This window comes from Gymnoscopelus microlampas (genome assembly GCF_963454915.1).
Source record: "Gymnoscopelus microlampas genome assembly, chromosome: 4".
Classification (NCBI taxonomy): domain Eukaryota; kingdom Metazoa; phylum Chordata; class Actinopteri; order Myctophiformes; family Myctophidae; genus Gymnoscopelus; species Gymnoscopelus microlampas.
This window is the reverse complement of record NC_139941.1, coordinates 19,128,977-19,151,082: the sequence shown is the minus strand read 5'-3', so window position 1 is coordinate 19,151,082 and position 22,106 is coordinate 19,128,977. Positions and strand designations below refer to the sequence as shown.

Here is a 22,106-nt window from a genome sequence, read left to right as displayed (position 1 = left end):
AACTGTGCCTGCTTCACTTCCACACGATACATTTTTGGATTATAATTTGAAGCCAAACTATCAATTTAAATGGAGTGTCTTTCTGCTGTCGGTGTTCACAGCATTAGTGATTCCATGCCATGCTTTTTATCTGATCCTGTAACATCACTTACACTTTACACTTCGAAAATGGTGCTTCTGTTGCTTCTTTTTTTGCAATGACTTATTTGCATACAAGCCTTAAATCTGCATGCCTTTTCTGGTGTTGACAGGGTGTCTACTTATGCAAATCAACATGAACAGGAATGCACATCGATTCAGTACCAATTGGTATTCAACATCTGTTACACCTGGGGCACACGAGTGACTCCATTATGTTTAATGAATCCCATGCTGCTGTTTTGTAGGCAATTTTCTCAAGAACAAAAGTAACAAGAATTTGTCAGTCCCATTGACGTATAATACGTCCGATTTTTCAATTGCCCAGAGCGCCACTGACGTATAATATGTTTGTTTTGTTTTTTGTTTTTTGGGGGGCATCCAGAACCCAAGATATCGTGAACCTCAAATTGTGATTCGAATCGTATCGTGAGTTGAGTGAATCGTTACATGCCTATTCATTATGCATTCATTTGATCATCTGAATTTAGTCGTTGGTAGGCCTGCCTGTGTGCTTTCGGATAATGTGTGTTTGGGTTTGAAACGTGGGAAAGTAATAAAACTGACGTGGCTTCCTTCTACATATAATATACTTATAATCCTTATAAATACAATTATTAAGTTATACATACAATTATCAAGTTATAAATGTGCAAATCGATAGACATGTACATAGGTTTTAAATGCATCTGTCTTATTCTATATAGTCGCAATTATTTTTGTCATAATTGTCATAATCAATTCCAAAAAATGTCATATATTTTCCAAAAATAGTGGAAATAGCAGATCTACAAGCTCAAAACGCGTGAGCTTATAGATCAGCTATTTCCACTATTAATGTTTATTTTTAAGTGTTGCCCGTGCAACTTTTGTTTACGAAGGCTAAAAGACAAACAGAAATGTAATTTTTATTCATAATGTTCCAATAATTTTCAACGACAGAAGCACAATTAAATCGTTAATCGCAATTATTTGGGTGACAATTAATTGTCAACTTAAATGTGTAATCGTGACAGCCCTAGATATCATGTTGTTAAGGTTACTCAATACTGACGACCATCTGGAGGCCAATGTGATATATTGGGCGTATATTTGGGCATTGCTGACATCATAGTGACATCATAGTGACATCATAGTGATGACACACGTGCCAAGGCGATCAGCTTAAAAGCAGAACCCGCCGAGTTCAAATGAGAGTAAATCAACAAAATACCGAATCCTCATCCATCACTACTAAAGGCCTACCAGAGCAACCATCTAGAGAATACCTGACTGCATCACCTTCCCTCACGAACAGAAATTGTGTTCTGATCCAACACCCTGGAGTGATTACTGGCTTACCTATATTGGTACTGGACACCATCTAACTTACAGTGTGTGTCGCCATACCAATGTAAGTGGTAGCAGGTGTAATAGGAAAAATATTTAACAGGGAACTCAACTAGGCCTACTCCATCTTGTTAGGAAATGTTATGCTGGGTCGTGCATCAGAAAGGAGAACAACATTCTCCCGCCCGCTACCTCAGTAATCTTGCTGCGGTGGTTGTTGGCCAAAAGGTGTACGCCTTTGGAGGATACAAGCACTACACTGATCAGATGGCTGTGGATATCTTCAATGCAGTCTCTTTACGATGGATTCAGTTGCCCCCAGTGACAGCTAGAGGAGGAAAACATCCTTCTGAGGTTCCCCACAAGCAGTACAGCCACACAGCTGTGTTGATAGAACACATCATCTACATCTGGGGGGGATGTAGGTACGGCACGATTACCTTAAGCGACGTGCTTTTTGCATTTGATGTCAGCACCCACAGATGGTTCAAGCCTAATGTTTCTGGGACTGTGCCCGAGGCGAGGCATGGGCACTCAGCCTGTGTCTTGGGGAAGGTTATGTATATCTTTGGAGGATACAATCATGTGACCAAATGCACTAATGACATCTACAAGTTGGACACCACCACAATGGTCTGGTCTTTAATTGACACCAGAGGCACGCCAGCACCTGCTTCAATGTATCACTCTGCCACAATCATGGGGACAAAGATGTTTGTATTTGGGGGTCGAGGGCCCCCCTTTTCAGACTACTACAACTGCATCAAAGTGTTTGACACGGAGACCAGCTGTTGGCTGAGCACGCCTTCTACACAGATTTCTCCAGAAGGGCGCATGTTTCATTCAGCTTTTGCCTACAATGGAGAGCTGTACATAGTTGGCGGCAGCAGATTTTACAAAAACATTAAATTCAAAGATCTGTGGAAGTTCAATTCAGAGACTTTCTCCTGGAAAACGGTAGAGGCCAAGGGGAATGATGGCCCATGTAAGATGTCAAGGAGGTGGTGTTGCATGGTGGGAGATCATAGCATTATCTTTGGAGGAGACACGACCACTGAGCTGTACATCTTAGACTTAAGTCCTAGTCTGAAGATGTTATGCAAGCTAGCGGTTATTCAGTACGGTCTGGAACAGTTGGATCTCCCACATGACATCAGGTGGGAACTGGCAGCCATGAGAACAATAGATGCGGCTGCTACTGCCATGAGCCATCGTCCATTCAGTGAAGCGACCGTCTTTGTCTTCATGGTTACGTCATGGTTACGCAGTGCTTTTTACACCGTGAGGCGCTGGTTGCAAAGACTTTACCAAAAGACAGGTCAGCTGTGATGGATGATGCGGTAAGCATCGTTAACGTTATAAAAGCACAGCCATTGAAAAGCCGGCTGTTCGCCACCTTGTGCCAGGAAATGGGGGCGGAACATAAAATGTTGCTGTTGCACACCGAAGTGCGGTGGCTCTCCAGAGGGAAGATTCTGTCGCATGTATATGAACTGAGGGGGGAATTTCTGTCTGCTGAGCAATCCAAATATGCAGAACTGTTTGCAGATGAGTACTGGTGTGCAAGACTAGCATAGGTATTATTCTTTAACCTAGCCTGTTTTCCAATGGATCCAATGTACAGTAGTTATTATTTAGTCACAAGCTCTTGTGAATACTTTTCATTGGTTAAATATTTATAAAACCAACTAAACCAACTTAACCCTCTAGTCTTAGTGAAACGGACCCGAGTTGCAACTGTATTCAGACCGCCTCATTATAGGTGACAAATATTTAAAAAAAAATAGAGTTCTCACACTTTGCGATGCAAAACATTGTGAGCTTGGAGATCAGCAAAGTATAAAATAGGGCTTAAGTGGTTAATTTGTATAATAAAAATATCAATTCTAATGTTTTTCATGTCGATTCATTGACATGATATATATATATATATATATATATATATATATATATATATATATATATATATATATATATATATATATACAATAGTATTATTTTTTTAATTACTAACACTCTATTAATCGAAAAAGTATTCAATAGAATAATAGTTAAGAAAATAATGGTTAGTTTCAGCCCTAATGCAGTTAGGACTTCAGTTGTTCCCTCTAAGACATCTGGTGCAGAATACACTCCAGGGAGGATATCAGGAAGACAAGCAGCTACATTGAGGATTTACTGTAGGGAGTATAGGGTATCCTCATAAAGGCTATTTGTGATCCTCCAGGGTAAATTTCCCCTCTGAAGTTGACCCATCCTATTAACAGCACTGTGCTGCTCCAAGTGAGCGCACAAGGAACAATTAGGGGTCCAGAGTCTTGCTCAGGGAGACCTCAACACCGGCGGGACCTTCCAATTCCCAGATAGTCGTTGTACCTCCTGAGCCACTGCTGCTCCCAATGAGAAAATAGATAGGATATTTTAACTTTTTTGGAAAAGTATGGATTTCTTTTAAACTTTTCGGCTGTAATGACAGGCCCAAAATAGTAACTATTGATTCTTTTTTACAATCGATTAACCCATTAAGACCTGAGGTTCCAATTCTACAAAATATTTAGATTTTTTTTTATAAGAAAAATAATATATATATATATCCTATAATACATTGCAAAACCCAAAACCCCAAAAATCCCCGTGTCACTGTGTCGGACTAAACACAAAAACAACATATCAATGTCACTAACAACACAAGCCACAATGCGCACAATTACTTCGCGCAACCTGTAGGCAACTTCTCACAGCTCAGCACACATCTGCCCCCTCGAAGCATAATTAATTGCGGCCAACACAAACTCACAACATTACGGTTGGCCATGTTGTTCCTTAGCGTCATCGCTGACCACCGCCCAGCGAGACCCAAACACCGCAAGGCGGACACAATTTCGTCTACACCATTGTGTTACCTTTTATTTCCTCCGAGGTGGAAACTGGAAAGACTGCTGACGCGAGGTTAGTTCCCTTTAGCAAAACACCAGGGATGCCAGTCGGGATGCCAGGTTTTCAAAACAAGCGACAGAAACAAGCAACCACCTTCATGAAAAAAAAAAAAAAGCCGAAGGGGTCCGCCATGTTACAGGGGGGTCCCCTGGGGTTCCAACACTCCCAGGATGTCCGCGGCCCACCAGGGGGTCCGCGGACCCCCACGTAAAAAATAAATATATACATTTTTTTTTTACTTTTGGACAGTTCTATCCCACCATTTTACTACCCCAAAATAAGCGCGCCCTCACAGCCCTAGAGCCCCGCGCAGCGGCTGGGGTCTCGAGGGGCGAAGCCCCCCCGAGACTCTAGTATATATACATTTAAAGATTTGCACAAATTTTCCAAAAATAGCAGATATACAAGCTCATAGCGCGGCACTCGGTGCCGCGCTATGAGCTTGTATATCTGCTATTTTTGAATAGCCAAAGAAATCTAAAAATGACACAGATGCGTTCCAGGTCTAAATGGGTTAAATCAATTATCTAGATTATCTGTTGCACCCCTAATGGTAACAGAGGAAACGGGTGTGAAACATGAAAAGGCGTGTGACCGCTGTGTACTGTACCTGTCTCTGGAAGTTGAGCAGACGCAGAGCCTTGAGCTCCACCGTAGCTTTGGACCTCAGGTCATGAGGCAAGGAGCCCGGCAGGCTTTCCAGCTCCTGGATTCGATGGGCAATCCGAGCCTGTAGCCTGAGGAGACGACACGGTAACCGTAAACGCTACAGCAGAGGCTTATTGTTTGTATAAAAGTGATCAGGAAAAAAAGGACTACAGTATTGTAGTCATATAGTACACAGTCAAATCCTCAGTGTTCATTTTCAATGCCAATGACGTCTTTTGACGGCCGTTTTCAGTTGGCCATTAGTGCCAATGACGTCTTTTGACGTCTCCTAAAAAAACACATTTTCAAAAAAAAAATGTTTCAATTTTTTTTTTTTTTTTAATCTCAAAGGAACTAGGAGAAAACGATTTTCAAAAAGTTAATGCTCCATCCACTTCAATGTTAAAGTGGATTAAAATGTTATTTTTTTTCTCCGTTTGAGAAAAAAATAACATTTTTCCATATATAGTCAATCATGGCACAGGGATCAACAAGCTTGAAATAAGCCTGGCACTGAATGAGTTAACTCTGAGAGAGTACAAAGGTAACCAAACGGACTAGGGATGCACCGATATATATGCCATTGGTATAGGACAATATTTGCCATCGGGCATATCTGCAAATCAGTTGACATTCACCAATGGCAATAGCCGATGTTTATCTGTTGTTGTGATGCATACATTTTGCAATGGCTGTGTTGGTGTGTTAGTTATCTGCAGCCCAACAAGCTGCAGAATCGGAACAGTTATTTTTTATAATGAAGATGAATTAGATTCCCTGTCACCAAACGGGGGAATAAAAAACAACAAAAACAAAATAAACAAATATTTGTATCGGGGCATAGAGGCATCCCTAGATGCCTTGAAGAGTCGATTTGTTTATATTTGCACGCTTTCTAGGTTAAAAATGTATAAATCATCACTGAGGATTTTATCATAAAGTGGCCGATGCATAACTTTCATTATGGTATCTCCACCGGAGTAATTACCTATATTTTATAGACTTTGTGTTGTATCGTTTAGAGTGTGTGGTTCTAAAACCTTTGAATTTCAAGGACCCCCAGTTTTAGCACAAGCACTGAAGGGTTCTATCTATACTATACGACACTGATGCTGCAGGGGTTGACACTAACGGTTGCCCGACTGCCCGTGGCAAGTAAATAAAACGTTCGGGCAAGTGGAGTTTGCTTTCAGGTTGCCCGACGGGCAAGTGCATTCCGTCTTCTTAAAACATTATAGGCTATTTATGAACAACAATGATACCTTTTTATTTTTTGTTTGTGCAAGTAGAACATGACCTGTACTTGCCCGACGGGCAAGTGCCTCTGCGACCTTAGTGTCAACCCCTGTGCTGTCACTAAATATACACAAATAATTACAAATAAAGTCACAAGAGACACATTTTCAGTGTTCACCGAAGCCCTATATTTTCATTTGATAACTGCTTACAAAATGTTCCTGATGAATTGGTTCACTATTCCATTGAAAGGCTAATTAAACACACAGCATATATTAACCCATTAAGACCTGGAACGCATGTGTCACATTAGATTTCTTTGGCTATTCAAAAATAGCAGATCTACAAGTTCATAGCGCGGCACCGAGTGCCGCGCTATGAACTTGTAGATCTGCTATTTTTTTTAAATCTTGATTTTTATTTTATTTTTATTTTTTTTCAAAAAAACTGTTAGGATTTAGAAAAACATTTTAAGAATCGCCTCAGGTCTTAAAGGGTTAATAACAAACCGTCAAGCATGAAAAGGCCTTGAGATTGAGATTGCTATGGTGTCAAAAGTCAGTACAATTCTGAGACTTAAGTTCACGTAACCTTTTGTAAGCTTGTGTTGTGACATTCGGCACAATGCCCAAAAACTGGGACAAGCGTTTAGATCACATGGCGGGAGGCCTGTGTGAGTGAGTGGCACATAAGTTACCGGTACTCTCTCTCCTGTAGGATCCCCACTGGGTCCAGACCCTGGGGCTTCTGGACCGGAGTGACACGGTTCTGCTTCTGCTGGAGCTGGAGCATGGGAGACGCCTGCTGCCCGGGAGGCTGCGGGGTCACAGAGTTGCCTTGCATGGGCCCAGGTGGAGCGGTGGGAGCCTGAGGTGGTGCCGGTGACGGGCGTCCACTCGTGGCTGGAGTCAGGTGCTTCTGAGGTGTGCTTGGAGCTTCACTGCCCTGCCCTGTGCGGTGAAACGTTTTGATGTTTTTGTCAGTCGTACATAATTAAAACATTTGAAAGTAGAGCTGGGCTGGTCAACAGGTCTGGGTAACCCTGCCAGCGGTTATGGTTTCATCCATTCCCTCTGTTTGTTTGACTGTTAGCAGAATAACTTGAGAACGGACGGGAGGATATTCATGAAACTTGGTGGGAACGATCAATAGGCTGACCCCAAGGAATTATTTTCGGGGGGGGGAAAAAAGTCAGGACTCGCTTCTAATTTTCCACCATACTGTGAGAAATCATCTCTTCAGTCTCTGCCTTACCCCTAGCACTCCTCACTTCCATGTATCACTTCTTGTCGGCTATTTTAATAATGCTGATTACTTATTCCCATATGCTACCTATGTAAAGTATGCTATTTATTTTGCTTGCCCACAAATAATAATAATACATGACATTTATATAGCGCTTTTCAAGGTACCCAAAGTCGCTTTACAAAACAAAACAAATGACAAGTATATTATCTGGATAGCACGTTGTTTAGTTCTGATGTTTACCTGGCATCCTCATTATCAGGGCTTAATCGAAAAATAATTAATGAACTACTGCAATTTTCAAATTGCAGAGACTGCAATTAATTGCATAAAAGAGACAGGTGTCGAAAATGTACTTCTAAATAGGTTATTCTAGTGTTTTGGGGGATATCCAGTTCATGACTCAAGTACAATAGTCATTTCACCCTTAACCAGGGCGTTGCTGAAAAAGAGATCTTAAGAGATAATAACCATTTAACTAACCAGTTCTTTTTATTTCATATTTTCCAGCTGTCAGACAACTGGCATCATAGATGACTGACGTCACAGGCTGGTCATGGAAGTCCTAGATCCACATTGGAGCTACGCCGTTCCCATGGGAATCCAGAGACCCACATGATTCGATACTTTTTTGTCTCATGCCCCCAGGTTCAACCACCCCCCATTCTTTAGCCCTGTCATACACTGTATGTCATCCAGGCTAAAACATGCTCACCTTCAGGCCAAGGTTTGGGTCCAGTGCTCTGACTATGTCCTTGCATGACCGGGGTAGGGCAGGGGCTCGACTGTGGACCGCCCATAGGTGCCATCGTCATACCTGTTGACACAATGCGAGGTCTTTCATTATGTCTTCTCTCTCACTCCTATGCAGACTTTGTGAACTTTAAACCTGTACTGTGTGGCACACGGCTCAACACAAGGCACGTCCCCCTGCAGGGTTGCCAGATCTGCTTATTATAATTTCCCCGCTAGATTTTATTTGAAAATAGCAGATCTACAAGCTCACAACGCGTCGCAATGGAATCGGAGGGCCATTAGGCATTAGGATGTGAATGGAAGGGTAACTGTCTAAAGAAGCCTACTTTACCACACATTTGACTCCACCTGTGATCACATTTCTTCTTTTTTTTGTTGTAAGAAAGCAGGGTCAAACAACTGCATGGCCATAAAAGTGAATTGATTCAGCGTAATAGTAAAAGTACCGGTATCCTCCTATAATTTGACAAACCTCTGTAGTGCGTGGGTGCATGGTGTCGTAGTGGTGAGGCCAAAATTGTTCTGTCCGGTTCTCCTCAGTGGCTGGAGCAATTGATCTGAATTTGCACACAGCCATTGACCCTTACCATGTGCACTAGTGATGCGCGGGTCGGGTTTTTTCATGACTCGGCCCGCCCCGCCCCGCCCCGCCACGGAACCCAACCCGCCTCAACCCGCCCCGCGAACCCATATATAAATCTATGGCTCAACCCGCCCCGCGACCCGCGATTTTTTTTCATTCTGTAAAATCATGGTTAGAAAATAATCCCCAAGTGTATTCAAACTGTTTTATTCTTATTATTCTTATTCTTATTAGGAATAAAGACAAAACAAGAGCATGTTATTTATTTATTTATTTTGCGTGTGAGAGCGCGTGACCCGCTCACCCGCAGCCCGCATAATTGCCTCCAAAATTCTGACTCGACCCACCCGCGCCGCGGGTTACGGGTCAACCCGCGCATCACTAATGTGCACCTTCCGATTACACAAAATCTCAGCTGTTTATTTTGCGTTTTTGTGTTCGCTGGCTCCCGGGTTGCCAGATCGTGTGCGCAAATCCCCCCCACGGGTATGGTCTAGTAACAGTAACAAAATGGAACACGTTACCTGGTGGTCTGTTGAAAGGACTAGCATTAGGATTAGCTGCCTGCTGCTGCTGTTGTTGCTGCATGGTGGGCAGGCTCCGTTTGCCCTGTACAGCCAACTGGAGATTTTCAGGCAGGGGCTGCCCACGGCCCAGAATCTTATAGGCCAAGATCTGGGCTCTGAGCTGTTGTAGCTGGACGGGGCTGAAGGCAGAGGGGCCCCGACCCTGCTGCTGCCCCATGTTGGGCATGGCTCCTTGGGGATCCATGGGTATCATGGGGCCTGGCTGGCTGGGGGTCATCTGGGGTGGCGTGGGTCCACCCCCACCTCCAGACATGGGGCTGGGGGAATGCTCGTGGACAGCCATGGGGGACGGGTGTGGGGACATATACCCTGCAGTGGGTGGGATTTGCGGGATTTTAAGCATCGACACCACAAAATAGTCAATAATAAGTATTATCAAAAATGAATGAAAATGGTGTTGGTACATTTGACTTTAGATTTGGAATAGTCTAGGCCTGACTATACATTGTGAAATGTGTTAAACCAGGGGTTTTCAACCAGTGGTCCGGGGACCACCAGTGGTCCTTGAGGGGGTTCCAGGGGGTCCCCAGCCAAATTGATAGTTAGCATCCAAATGGACCCTTATGTGTCTGTAACTCTGAGAGTGTACAAATGGAACCAAATGGACCCTAACGGGTCCATTTGGTTCCATTTTGTACACTCTCAGAGTTAAATGAACACTGATGATGGTGATACAGTGTAGATTGGGACCCCCAAGAAATCTAAATGGTTGAGTCCCTGGCATATCTTTTCAAATGGGGGTCCCTGGGCTAATATTTGTCAATTTGGGGGTCCTTGATGCGAAAAAGGTTGAAAACCACTGTGTTAAACTATTTTAATTCCACTTTTCTTTGTTGTAATAATTGAAGATTGAGATTGCTCTACCTTGGCTGTGCTGGTCCATGGGGCTCTGTGGTGGTCCCATCCCGCTGTGGAGAGCCCTCATCCCCACACCCTTCATGTGACCAAAGTGCATGGCCTCACCCATAGCCTTGTCATTCATCCCTTCCATCGGCTGAAAGAGAGAAACGGGAGAAATCAAAAGACGATCCATGTTTATGCTGAACGTTAAGACATGTTTTCCACCTTCCACCAGAACAAAATAAAAATTCAAACAATGACAAATACCAATAATATCAATAAAAGCAATGCGTGTGCCTTATCAGGGCTCCAGACGATGATGCGTACTGTATTTCACATGGATCTTGGTAACTGGGGTGGTCATCCATTATGCTAATTGTATTTATCCAATTCATAATCGTTCAAATATAGCTACACAACAAGCTTGTAGATATACGCATTTTGAAAATTCGTGAAAACTTTTGATCAATTTCGCCTTCAATATTAGGGACCGCAGGTTGAAAGTGGTTTTAACCCATTGAGACCTGGAACGCATCTGTATCGCATCTTTTTTTATTTGAGCTAAAAACCATTATTTTACACTTTGGCTATTCAAAAATAGCAGATATACAAGCTCGTAGCGCGGCACCGAGTGCCGCGCTACGAGCTTGTAGATCTGCTATTTTTGAAAAATTGTGAAAATATGTGCAAATCTTTGAATATATATTGTTTTAAAGCGAACATTTGTAACTCAAATCTTTGCATCTGGGGGTCCCTGGAACAACATATTTTGAGATGGGGGTCCGCGGTCAACTACATAATCATGTTGGGGGTCCTTGACATGAAAAAGTTTGAGAACCACTGATTTAGAAACATACGTTTTTTTCAGAAAACCGTTAGGATTTAGAAGACATTTTGTAGAATCGGCTTCGGGTCTCGATGGGTTAAAAAATGGACACATCGGCTGCATAATTGATCGATACCGATGTCATGAATAAAGTCAAATAATGTAATGTAATAATATTATATATTGGGCAGACCAATATATTGGTGTAACAGTCAGGCTCTAAAAACATACTGAATCTGTGGGATTCGCTGTACCTTGTGCATGGGGTACATGCCGTCCTGAGAGTACTCGCTCTGTCCTTGGCCCTGCATGCCATGAGGTGCACTGGGGGTGCCGGGCCCTGAGTTGGAGCCCATCATACTATGAACGGAGCCCGGCGAGGGGTCAGGACCGGGACTGGGACCCAATATGGGCCCCGGAGACAGACCGGGCCCAGGGGAAGGACCCGGATGGGACATGCCAGCTGACGAGTCTGTAGGGGTGGACATCTACTGGATTATTGGGAGGGGAAAAAAGGATGGGTTGTCACAATCCTGATCCTAACATTTACACATACATTTAGGGCTTAATGTAAATCTGTGGGTGTAAAAGCTCCCACCGCGGTCTTCAGTATTGTAGGGTAGGCTACCCTTATAACTCTGTTATAACTCAAGTATCCGGTTTTGGTGGTGCACCCTGAAGCCTAATTTATACTCCGTCGTACATTTGGTGCCTGGATAAAATAGTATGTCTACAAGCTCACAACCCATTACGATGCATTGTGACTGTCTGAGTTTGTATATCGGCTATTTCCGGCCCGACACATCATTGTACAACAAAATATAAATCTGGCTTGAGTGTTAGTGATAGACAGAAGGCAAGAAACTGTAGGCCTACATGATTTATCTAGAATCGTTCTCATCTAAAACAACACAATATTCAGCACATACAACTCCAACCATTTGAGTAACAATCTTCGCATACTGTCATTGTAAAGTCCATCCTCTCAATGTAATTACAACAACTTCTTGTCTGCAGGATTTTTGCCCACTTGATTGATAAACAAATATATAGCCTGGCTTTCTTGTCTTGAGCTTTTCTGCTATATATGATATGTGTTGACTTGTAGTAGGTTAATCCATACAGTTATAAAGTACCGATGTTGTTGTTTTGCTATTTAAGTTGTCTAATACATTGTAAGTTGTATGAATGTACTTTTCTGCATTGTCTCTGCCCCCCGCCCATAACATGCAATCTTGTAATGTTGCCATTTCTGTATGTATTGTGAGGTGTTTATTGCTATCTGTGTGGACATTATGTATTGTGTGGTATGTTCTCTGAGCACACCAAAACAAATTCCAAAATAATCAAATGTTAAGCTGTTTTTGGCAATTATAGATTATTGAATTGTATTTCTTTCTTCTTTTTTTTTTACAGTATATACTATAACACTGTCATGCAATTTAACCTTTGATAAAAGTCTACATCTAAATAAATTTGGAGAAACACAAATATTACATGCATTCCAAATATGACATACATAACTATTACATACATTTAATGTATTCCATATATGGAATACGTTAAATGTATGAAGGCTAATATCACAGCCATTTCTAGGGCTAGGCTAGTATAGCAATGTTAGTTGTTGGTTAAATCTATCAGCAGCTATCCGTTTCCGTTAGTTAACGACGGCCGGGATGTTATTTATAATGTATCCGTTAAAACATGAACATTTTGATTACATTTGATCTTACCTTAGAAACAAAGAATTAACAACAATAGCATAGCTACACTGTAGGTATATCTAAAACAGCTGACATTTTTTGGGGGGCCAGTTCTGATTGGATCTCATGGCTTCCCCTAGCTGTAGAATACAACTCTCGTAGACGTATTTATGATTCTGACGTTCTCAATCTACGAGAGTTGTAGGGTTCACCCCCCATGGACACAGGGACTTTCAGCACTATACCCCGTAGACACTCCAAACATGTACAAATTGAAAATAAAGGTGCTTACCCCCACGCCCCAAATGTTAACTCTCGCTACGGGGTAGTAGTTTAATGTAATAATGGATATCTTTCAATAAAGAAGTGTTTTAATGCCGTCTGTGGCCGATTCTGTCGGAAGTTCCCAATGGGCGGTAGTGACGCGCCCATCTGGTGAAACCCGGAATTACACTCAATGTAAACAGGAAGTAAACGAGGGTGAAAAAATGGCGTTCGGCCACAGACGGCATTAAAACACTTCTTTATTGAAATATATGGATTATTACATTAAACCACTACCCCGTAGCGAGAGTTAACATTTGGGGCGTGGGGGAATGCACCTTTATTTTCTATTTGTCCATGTTTGGAGTGTCTACGGGGTATAGTGCTGAATGTCCCTGTCTCCATGGGGGGTGAACTCTCGTAGATTGAAAACGTCAGAATCATAAATACGTCTACGAGAGTTGTATTCTACAGCTAGGCTTCCCCCAGACCTGGTGGTGGCCATGTCTGACAGCACAGGCTGTGAGAAATGAAAGTTTTTACACACACCTCAGGGCACTGTGCCTTCACTGCCTTGAGGTGGCATTTCACACGTCAATTTGACATGGATAAACATTTTAACAACGTGCAACAAAACGCGTGTCACTACGAACGAGACATCTTTTAAAAGACAAGACACTGTCCGTTTAAACGCTCAGCAACCTCGGCTAACTAGCACAGCTGCTTGCTGTTTTAGCCTAATTTATGCTCCGTCGCGAGACGGTATCGCTCGCGCTCCGAAAAAATAGCAGAGCTGCAAGCTCACAACGGGTCGCGTCCGCGACCCGTTGTGAGCTTGCAGCTCTGCTACTTTTCGGAGCGCGACACCGTCTCGCGAGAAAATATGGACTCGGGGCTTTTTAGCTTTAGGTGCAGCTAGCTGGTTGAACCGTCCGCCCACGTCAAAAGTTTGAACAGCAATTCTGTGTTGTCTAACAGCAGACGTTTGTCAAAAAGCGAGACGCACGAACCCCATTTACCTTTTATAATGCGTTTTTCTTCAGTTTATCCCTGCTGTCCACAGGTTCCCTCCCCCTGTGTGTGTTTTGCTGACATGTTGAAGTTACTGTGTTTTTTTTTTCTGGTTCGCTGTTGTCGCGACTGATTTGTCAAGATCACAGGAAATTCCCGCCCAGCGCTTAAATGATTGGCTGAGCCGCGCGTCAGTCACCGCCCCCTTTTCCTTTCTGGTGGGCGTGACTTGGTTGGTTGTTATTCCTCAGTCATGCTGAAACATATTCATATTTTACCTCAGCCATTCATGTTTGTATTATTACGATTATTAGTATTACTATTATGATGATGATGATTATGACTATGATTGTATTATGATTATGATTATGGTTATGGTTATTATTAGTATTATTATTATTTGTTTATAATTGATATTGAAAGGCGAGACTATTTTATTTCATTACAAGCCCAGACCAGTGCAAAAAAAGAAGAAAGAAAAGAAAGAAAGAAGTGAAAGTATAGTTTACCATAACAAAAAAATGAATCACATTGTAAAGGTCTTGTCTATTAAACATGATTCGCTAACCTTCATACAGCAACTGCAATGTTGTATTTTTTTTTTAAATATAAGAATCTAAAACCTTTTTTTTAAGTAAAGTAAAGTAGAAATGTGATAAGATAGATAGGCTACTTAGATAGATACAAACAGAATACTAAGATAATTTGTATAATCATAATAACGTATACTGTTTATGAGGCCATTAGCCTAGGCATGTGGATTGCAACTTTTATGTATTTATGGACCACTATGTCTAATACTACATTATTACATTGATTTTACAGGTACAGCCCTCAACATTTAACTTTGAACACAAGGTGGCGGCAATGGCTAAATATTATCTTGGACTCTGACGTGAGGGATTTATAGAACTGTCTGTCGCACCTGCTATGAGAGAATTAGCATAGACTTCTGAGCTCAAAACAAACATGTCACGTTCAAAGTGATTGAGTGCAAAGCTCAGTTTACATAGCACTAACTTTAGTTAAGGCGATGATAGCAATGTGGAGTGTGAGAGGCAATACATGCAAATGATACACAAGTTTAGTGAAGGCATATTTGCATTCTTCTGATATCAGAACCTTTGTTTTGTTTTCATCATGCAAGACAAAGCTGTTTTCACCGGCCATTTGCTCCAGCTGGTCTCAAATATGCATATAGCCTACAGTACATCTGATCATGTAGCCTACACTCCATAGATTGTCGACATTTGTGGAACATACAAATAAACATTATTGTAAAACACTGAGGCCATTCAACTGTGATATCATTTGTATTCTTTGTTTTAATTGTATTTAGAAAATAATCAACTTAGAGGGCAAAAGAATATTTGATATTTATTGGGAATATAGCCTATATACAGCATTGTACAGTATATATATATATATATGTCTGTCTGTCTGTCTGTCTGTCTGTCTGTGTGCGTGCGTGCGTGCGCGTGTGCATGTGTGGTGATGTGATGTGATGTGATTTTTCCTATAATAAGGGCAGCGAGAAGGAACACTGGCCTATATTATTTGAAAGATCTTGAATGTAGTTCATTTGTGTACTGTGGGACTACACAGCCTATTCGTGATAGATTAATTTTTCTGTGCATATTCTTACTCTCTCGTGTGAAAAAATGTAACTTGCCATTAGTCACTGTAATGCACCAACATCACAGAGACAAATTCCATGTTACTATATGCAAACATACTGTACCTGCCAGATACAATTCTGATTCAGATATTTGACACACCATTTGCGGTGAGGAACGACACTGACACTATGATGACCTTAGCACACGCACCCAGTCCCCAGAGGCATTTGAATACCTCACAGATAGATAAACAAAGGGAATATTTAAACTTTGATCATGACTTCCGCTCCTCTACAATTCTGTCCTTTCTTATACATATTGAACAGGAGGTTCGCAGGGTTCCTGAATGTAAATGTACCCAAATAAACAATCCTAATTAGCAAAGTGGTTAAAACCACCATCCCCTTCAAATTCACAAAGCCAGGAAAGGGCTCACCCACAGTCATTTGACAGTAAAAGGGCTGTGGCTGTGGCTTCCATTCACCTTGAAACCCTTTGCCAAAGGCACGAGTGGAACACATATTGGCATGACGCTTTAGTCAAACTCCATGGTTTTTTAAAAGAATGGGCCTCATCCCACTATGGTACACCCATTTGAGGATGTAAATAATTCCATAAATGGCCATTACTCAAGGACACTTCAATGAATCATATTTGACACATTGCTGGCCTTGCCTGGGATCGTACCTGCATGGACAACTGGGGACTGCGGTTCCCAGGCAGGCTCTCTCACCATTCAACTATGCCCACCCCCTTGTGTAGTTATATGTTGTGATTTCATGATTTTTAGATTTTTTTTGTGAAATACGCCCTTGTAGCAAACTTTGGAAGCCAATCGTCATGCAATATTGATATCATAATCTCCACCCCGGTCTTCGGCCTTGTGGAGAAAATAACTGATTCTTTCAGCTCTTAAATCTCTTTATTATTTTCCTTGACCAGATTCAGGAATTACATCAAACGTGCACAGACACACACACATGCACACATACAGTACACACCCAATACATACATAAGACACTCACACACATTCTTATGTCTGCATACACACACACACACACACACACACACACACACACACACACACACACACACACACACACACACACACACACACACACACACACACACACACACACACACACACACACACACACACACACACACACACACACACACACTGTCCACAAAGTATGTCCAGGTGTGTGCAAACAAAAGGTGCGTTAGAATGAGTTTTACATGAGCCACATTTGGTGCTGAGCTGTTTACATTTCAACAGTGTGCTATCTGAGAGTCCTATTTGAATAACCAATGCTTATACTGTGGATGCGGAACATTTATTACATATTTGTGAGTCAGATTTTCAAGTGGTTATGTGTGCATAGCAGAAAGAAGGAGGTGATACAACACGTTCATGCAAAGACATGGATAGATTTATTATGCATTATAAAGTATTATTGTGCTATGTTGTGTCATCATAGATTATTTCTTTCACCATGTATGTATAATTACTAATATCAGATTGATATTACTGACATTAATAGTAACTGAAGTAGTAAAACAATCTATTGTTGTTGTTGTTATCATTATCATTATCATTTATTTTATATAAAAAAAATGTGTGTATATATATATATATATATAATTTGTTATACTACTTAACAGAATTTGAATATAAAAACAAGGATGGCACATATTTGAGCACTATGAAAAGCACCATGAAAGTGTGATATCAATGAAATGCATTATTATTATTATTTATTAACAACAAGACATTATTAGATATTATAATTATTACTAGAACAACAGAAGTAGGCTACTGACAATAAAAACAAGTTAGCAATATAACAACAAAGCTATAAACGGGCTTTAAGCTTGAAATGCATTCTTCAAGTTTAAAAAGGTGAGCTGAGATTGAAGTGTTAGCAGCCAGAGCAGCATCTGTCCTCCTGCAGAGCTTGATGTTCCTATATAAGGTGGGAGCAGCAACACATAAAGCCGTAGCACCACCAAGGTTGCAACAGTGGAAGCCAGACAGAGAGAATTGGACCAGAATCAGAAGATTGCAGAACAGTTGGGGGTGTACAGGTGTGATTTTCATTTTCCTGGAAAGGTTTACGATCAGCCTGCCTCTCCAGAATGTCTCTGAGTGATCACTTTCATCTCGATGGGAGAAGCCTTTTCCAGGTTAACAAAATGCCCCCATCTGCAGGTACAGTGTTAGCCTTCCCCATCTCCACTTCTCAACCCAATTCATGACTTAATAATGATTCTGGAACTGCACGTAACACAGCTCTTTCCACCATTATAGGTACCCAGCTCAATAAAGGCAACACCAGCTAGCATACATTGTCTAAAGTAGCCTGCATTGTACGACAGAGAATAATTAAGCATTACAATAATATGATGTTAAGCCGCACACTGCTGGAGCAGCTTCAGTCTGCCTTGGCACAGGCTCAAACATTGTGTGGGGCTGTATAGTGGGATACAGCATTCTCTTAGAGGAAAGTCCATCTCTTGGTGTAGTGTTCTATTTCTGGAAAGGTCTTTCCTCTATTTTGGCAGTAGCCTGAATAGGGCAGGACAGATCAACATTCATTTTGAAACTAACCTTTTTTTCTGGATTCAAACATGTCCACTTTATCCATGGCATGTATACATTTATTACTGCATTAAAGTATTTCCTCCTGGGCCTAGCCTCCGACCAGTGTTTGTCATTTCTCTAGTCATGTGCTTCTCATGACAGGAAAACTCGTGTAAGATTTACTGGCAGGTGCGATGTGCCCTCTATCACTCCACCCTAAATTTCGGCCCCGCCAGTGCTCAATTTGCGAGAGCCGCGCTTTTGACCACTCTCTGGGGACCGGCGTCTGATCAAGAGCAGCGGCTCTCAAATCTTTTTCCAAGATGGTGCCGGGGTCATGTAGGAGGCCGAGGGGAGAGGAAATGCTGTCGGAGACGACCTCTTTGTAGTTGCCTTTGTTGCAGGTGTTCTGCCAGTCTTTGTTAAAGCACTCTGTTCAATATTACAACCTGCCTGACATCTGGTGGCCTCAGCCAGGCCGAGGCAGTAGAATGATGATCACGGATAATCCCACCATGTCTCCTGACAGAAGACACATAAGCACAGATGTAGGGTATAAACACACTTTTGTATAAAAGGAATTGTTTATAGTCTTCTGAACCAGCAATTGACCAACTACTTATTTTTTGTGTACAGTACCCAAAAAAAGTGTGTCACACTGCTGCTGTATTATAAACCAAACAAAAGACAAAAAACAAAAGTGTGTGCGTTCACTCACTTTCTCTCACACGCACGCACACACACACACACACACACACACACACACTCACTCACACGGATACATGTTAACGTTTTGCTCTAGCCAGTGTTACTGATACAATTGTTTCATCATAATTGAGATGTGTCCCCATCAACGCCCAACTGTGGAGGTGGATAAAACACAAGCGTAGGGGAAGTTTGGCTCCACGTACCCAACTTTGTTTCCAAGTCTTTCAACTTGTAGCAGAGGAGAAGCTGGAAGTGTTAAGCCACCATGTGTTTTGAGCTTGTCACAGTGAAGCGCTCTGGCCCCGCGGTGGATGATGTCAGCCCTGAATACCTGCCCACCATCAGCGCATGGTGAGCATCTGTGAGCTGTTAGGGCCACTTCATCTTACACCACATCCACAGACTGCCCAGGGAGTGGGTTGTGGTGTTAATGTGTGAGGGAGTGCGAGGAAAGGTGTAATATCAATTTGTCCGGCCATATTCAAAAGGCACAAAGAGTGACCGGGCTGTGTTTAATTGTCTTTTTTTCGGTGAGTTCATGTTTAAATTGGTACAGGACAGCCCGGTTGCTGGGCTACAATTACTGTGGACAGTACTTGTCATACTGTATGATGTCACAGAGTGTACAGTATAATGGTATTCTGTATCTTATAGTTTGATTCAACAAAGAAAATAAATCTGAAGTGGATAGCATTACTCTGAAGTTATCATAACACCTTTTTCTTTTGTTTCTCTTTTCAAGACATATACACTTGACCTTTGACCTGTACTACATGTGGCATCATGACTGCTAGTGTCCAGAGCCATTAGTTGAACATGTACAGGCCATCTAGAATGCGGTTCTCAAACATTTTCAGCTCGAGACCCAAACATTTAATTTTGCCATTTGTACTAGTTTTGAAAAATTGTGAAACATTTATAGATTCATAAAAAATATTTCAGAAAATCTTTTGAAGTGTTTTTTATTTATAAGAACAACAAACGAAAAAGAAAAGAAAAACGGGTTATCTACTCACGACCCATGAAAAACGTGCCTGCAACCCAAAATAGGTCGTGACCCTGTTTGGGAAACATCAATCTATATGAGATGGTAGTAGACCTGTGCAATATCTCCTCAGTATCAACAAAGCAAAGCAAAGCAAAGTTTGTTGTTTACCCAGGGTGTCGGACTAAGCACGAAGCTTGTTTCCAGCCGGACCCTGCATGGAAGCCTTGCTCAAGGGCTATTCAGCGGTGATTCATGATTGATGTGATGAATTGGGGAATCGAACTAGGGACCTTCCGGTATCAAGGCCGCCCCTCTAACCACTAGGCCACCGCTGCCACTCATACACACCCTGCCACTCATTCAACAGTATGTGCTACAAGAATACTTGTATACCAGGTGCTCGGGTGGCGAGTGGTAAAATGCCTGCCTACCACCGTGGAGGTTGTGGGTTAAAATCTATCATGGTGCATCCGGCTTTGTCGTGCGTCAATGCGTACACAATTGGCGTGGGGAGGGAAGCCGGGGCGGGGAGGTTGATATATCACTGTATGTATTCATATTGGCTGGGGCGGCACCTGTCAGCAGGGAGTGTTGGGCGGGAGGAGAAGGACGAATGCTCTACGTCCTCCCGGTGGGGGCTCCTCACTGGCAGGTGAGTCAGTAGGATACAACAGCAGTGACAACACACACAATGTGTGTGGGGAAGAAATAATGTGGAGAAAAAGGGGTAAAAAGCAAAACAAAAAAGAATACTTGTATACAATGCAAGCAAAAGATAGTTATCATTATGGACATACATTATTTTGTTAGATGAGTTGAAATGCAAGGGTTCACATCTTTACTCTTTAACGAAACAGGGCTGTTTAGCATCTCCTGATTATTGTAATTTCGACATACATGCCATCTTTCTTATATGATATACGACTGCAACATAGTAATAGCAAATTGTACCACATAGTGAAGATTATCAATAGTAACAATGTACGTACAATCATTCATATCATTGTCTGCAATGCGTCAGAACTTGAAGATGTACAGCGCAGTATGTCAAGTCATGCCAGCGTGATTTGACAGCTCTCAGAGCTTAAGCGTTTGCTCAGGTAATGACAGATGTGTCTTTGACTGACGGGATGAGCCGCTGCCCTAAGACACATCACCCCTCAGACTTTGACACATAGATTCAGCACTTACTTTGCGAGCACAATGCGTGAGCTAAGTGTTCAGTTCTTGAATCCAGGTCTAAGGTTCTTTTACCAAGCATCACAGACGAAAGCCCATTGACAGAAATGGCAGCCGCCCTGTACCACAATTAATGTGTGATTCCTCCGTTCACAAAGAGCATGTCAAAGTGCCCTGCCCCTCTCCACTCAGGCCTTTCACAATACAAATCCCCCATCATTCTCCTTGAAAAAAAAAATAAAGAAAGAAAGAAAGATCTAGCTAACATTCAAAAGCTGTTTTCCTCTGTCTGAGCAGATGTGTATGTAACTTTTTCACCCTAGCTTGGAATCTTGTGATGACTTGTTGCTCACAAACAAGTCAGCCTGTCATATTTGTCAGGCTCTTGTTTTGTTATTGTACGATTAACCAGCCTGAGCGCTCACAGAATCAGCAGACAACTATCCATGTTCTATTGCATCCAATCTATTTTTCTTGTAACCATTCCAGCTTTCTGCTGTGACATGCATGACATTATCTTCATATGGCACGGGAATGCGTACTTTATAAGTATACTGTAGTATAACATATTTACAGTGGTGGAGCAAAAGTAAAAGTGTCAATACTGCAATGTAGAAATACTCTGTTACAAGTAAAAGTCCGGAAATTCAAAATGTACTTAAAGTATTGGTATCAAAATGTACTTAAAGTACCAAAAGTAGAAAGTACTCATTATGTTCCATTTCACAAGTTTTCAAATGTCTAAAATGTATCAAAATCTTTTGAAAATAGCAGATCTACAAGCTTGAGCTTGAGCTTGTAGATCGGCTATTTTCAAATGGCCGAAATGTATATAGGGAAGTGGTTAATGTGTGTTTTGTAATACTAATCAAAATCTATAAAGTAACTCAAGTTTTAAGATAATTGTAGTGGGGTAAAAGTA

At 41.7% G+C, this 22,106-nt stretch overlaps 1 protein-coding gene across 5 annotated transcripts in view; it reads right to left on the bottom strand.

Moving 5' to 3' along the window:
- smarca2 (SWI/SNF related BAF chromatin remodeling complex subunit ATPase 2) overlaps positions 1–14,245 on the bottom strand; it is a 69,092-nt gene extending 54,847 nt beyond the window's left edge. For 2 of the 5 annotated variants that reach the window (XM_084053991.1, XM_084053994.1), the window contains exons 1-7: positions 14,115–14,245; positions 11,380–11,616; positions 10,324–10,453; positions 9,397–9,768; positions 8,249–8,350; positions 6,986–7,238; positions 5,015–5,141 (exon numbers count right to left, since the gene is read on the bottom strand). In XM_084053991.1, the coding sequence (XP_083910117.1) occupies positions 5,015–5,141; positions 6,986–7,238; positions 8,249–8,350; positions 9,397–9,768; positions 10,324–10,453; positions 11,380–11,613 (1,218 nt within the window). In that variant the 5' untranslated portion in view covers positions 11,614–11,616; positions 14,115–14,245. Of the gene's footprint in view, positions 1–5,014; positions 5,142–6,985; positions 7,239–8,248; positions 8,351–9,396; positions 9,769–10,323; positions 10,454–11,379; positions 11,617–12,861; positions 12,927–14,114 lie in introns of those variants that run through there. The other 3 variants (XM_084053992.1, XM_084053995.1, XM_084053993.1) reach the window with 3 other exon arrangements.
- Between the last annotated feature and the right edge of the window lie 7,861 nt (positions 14,246–22,106).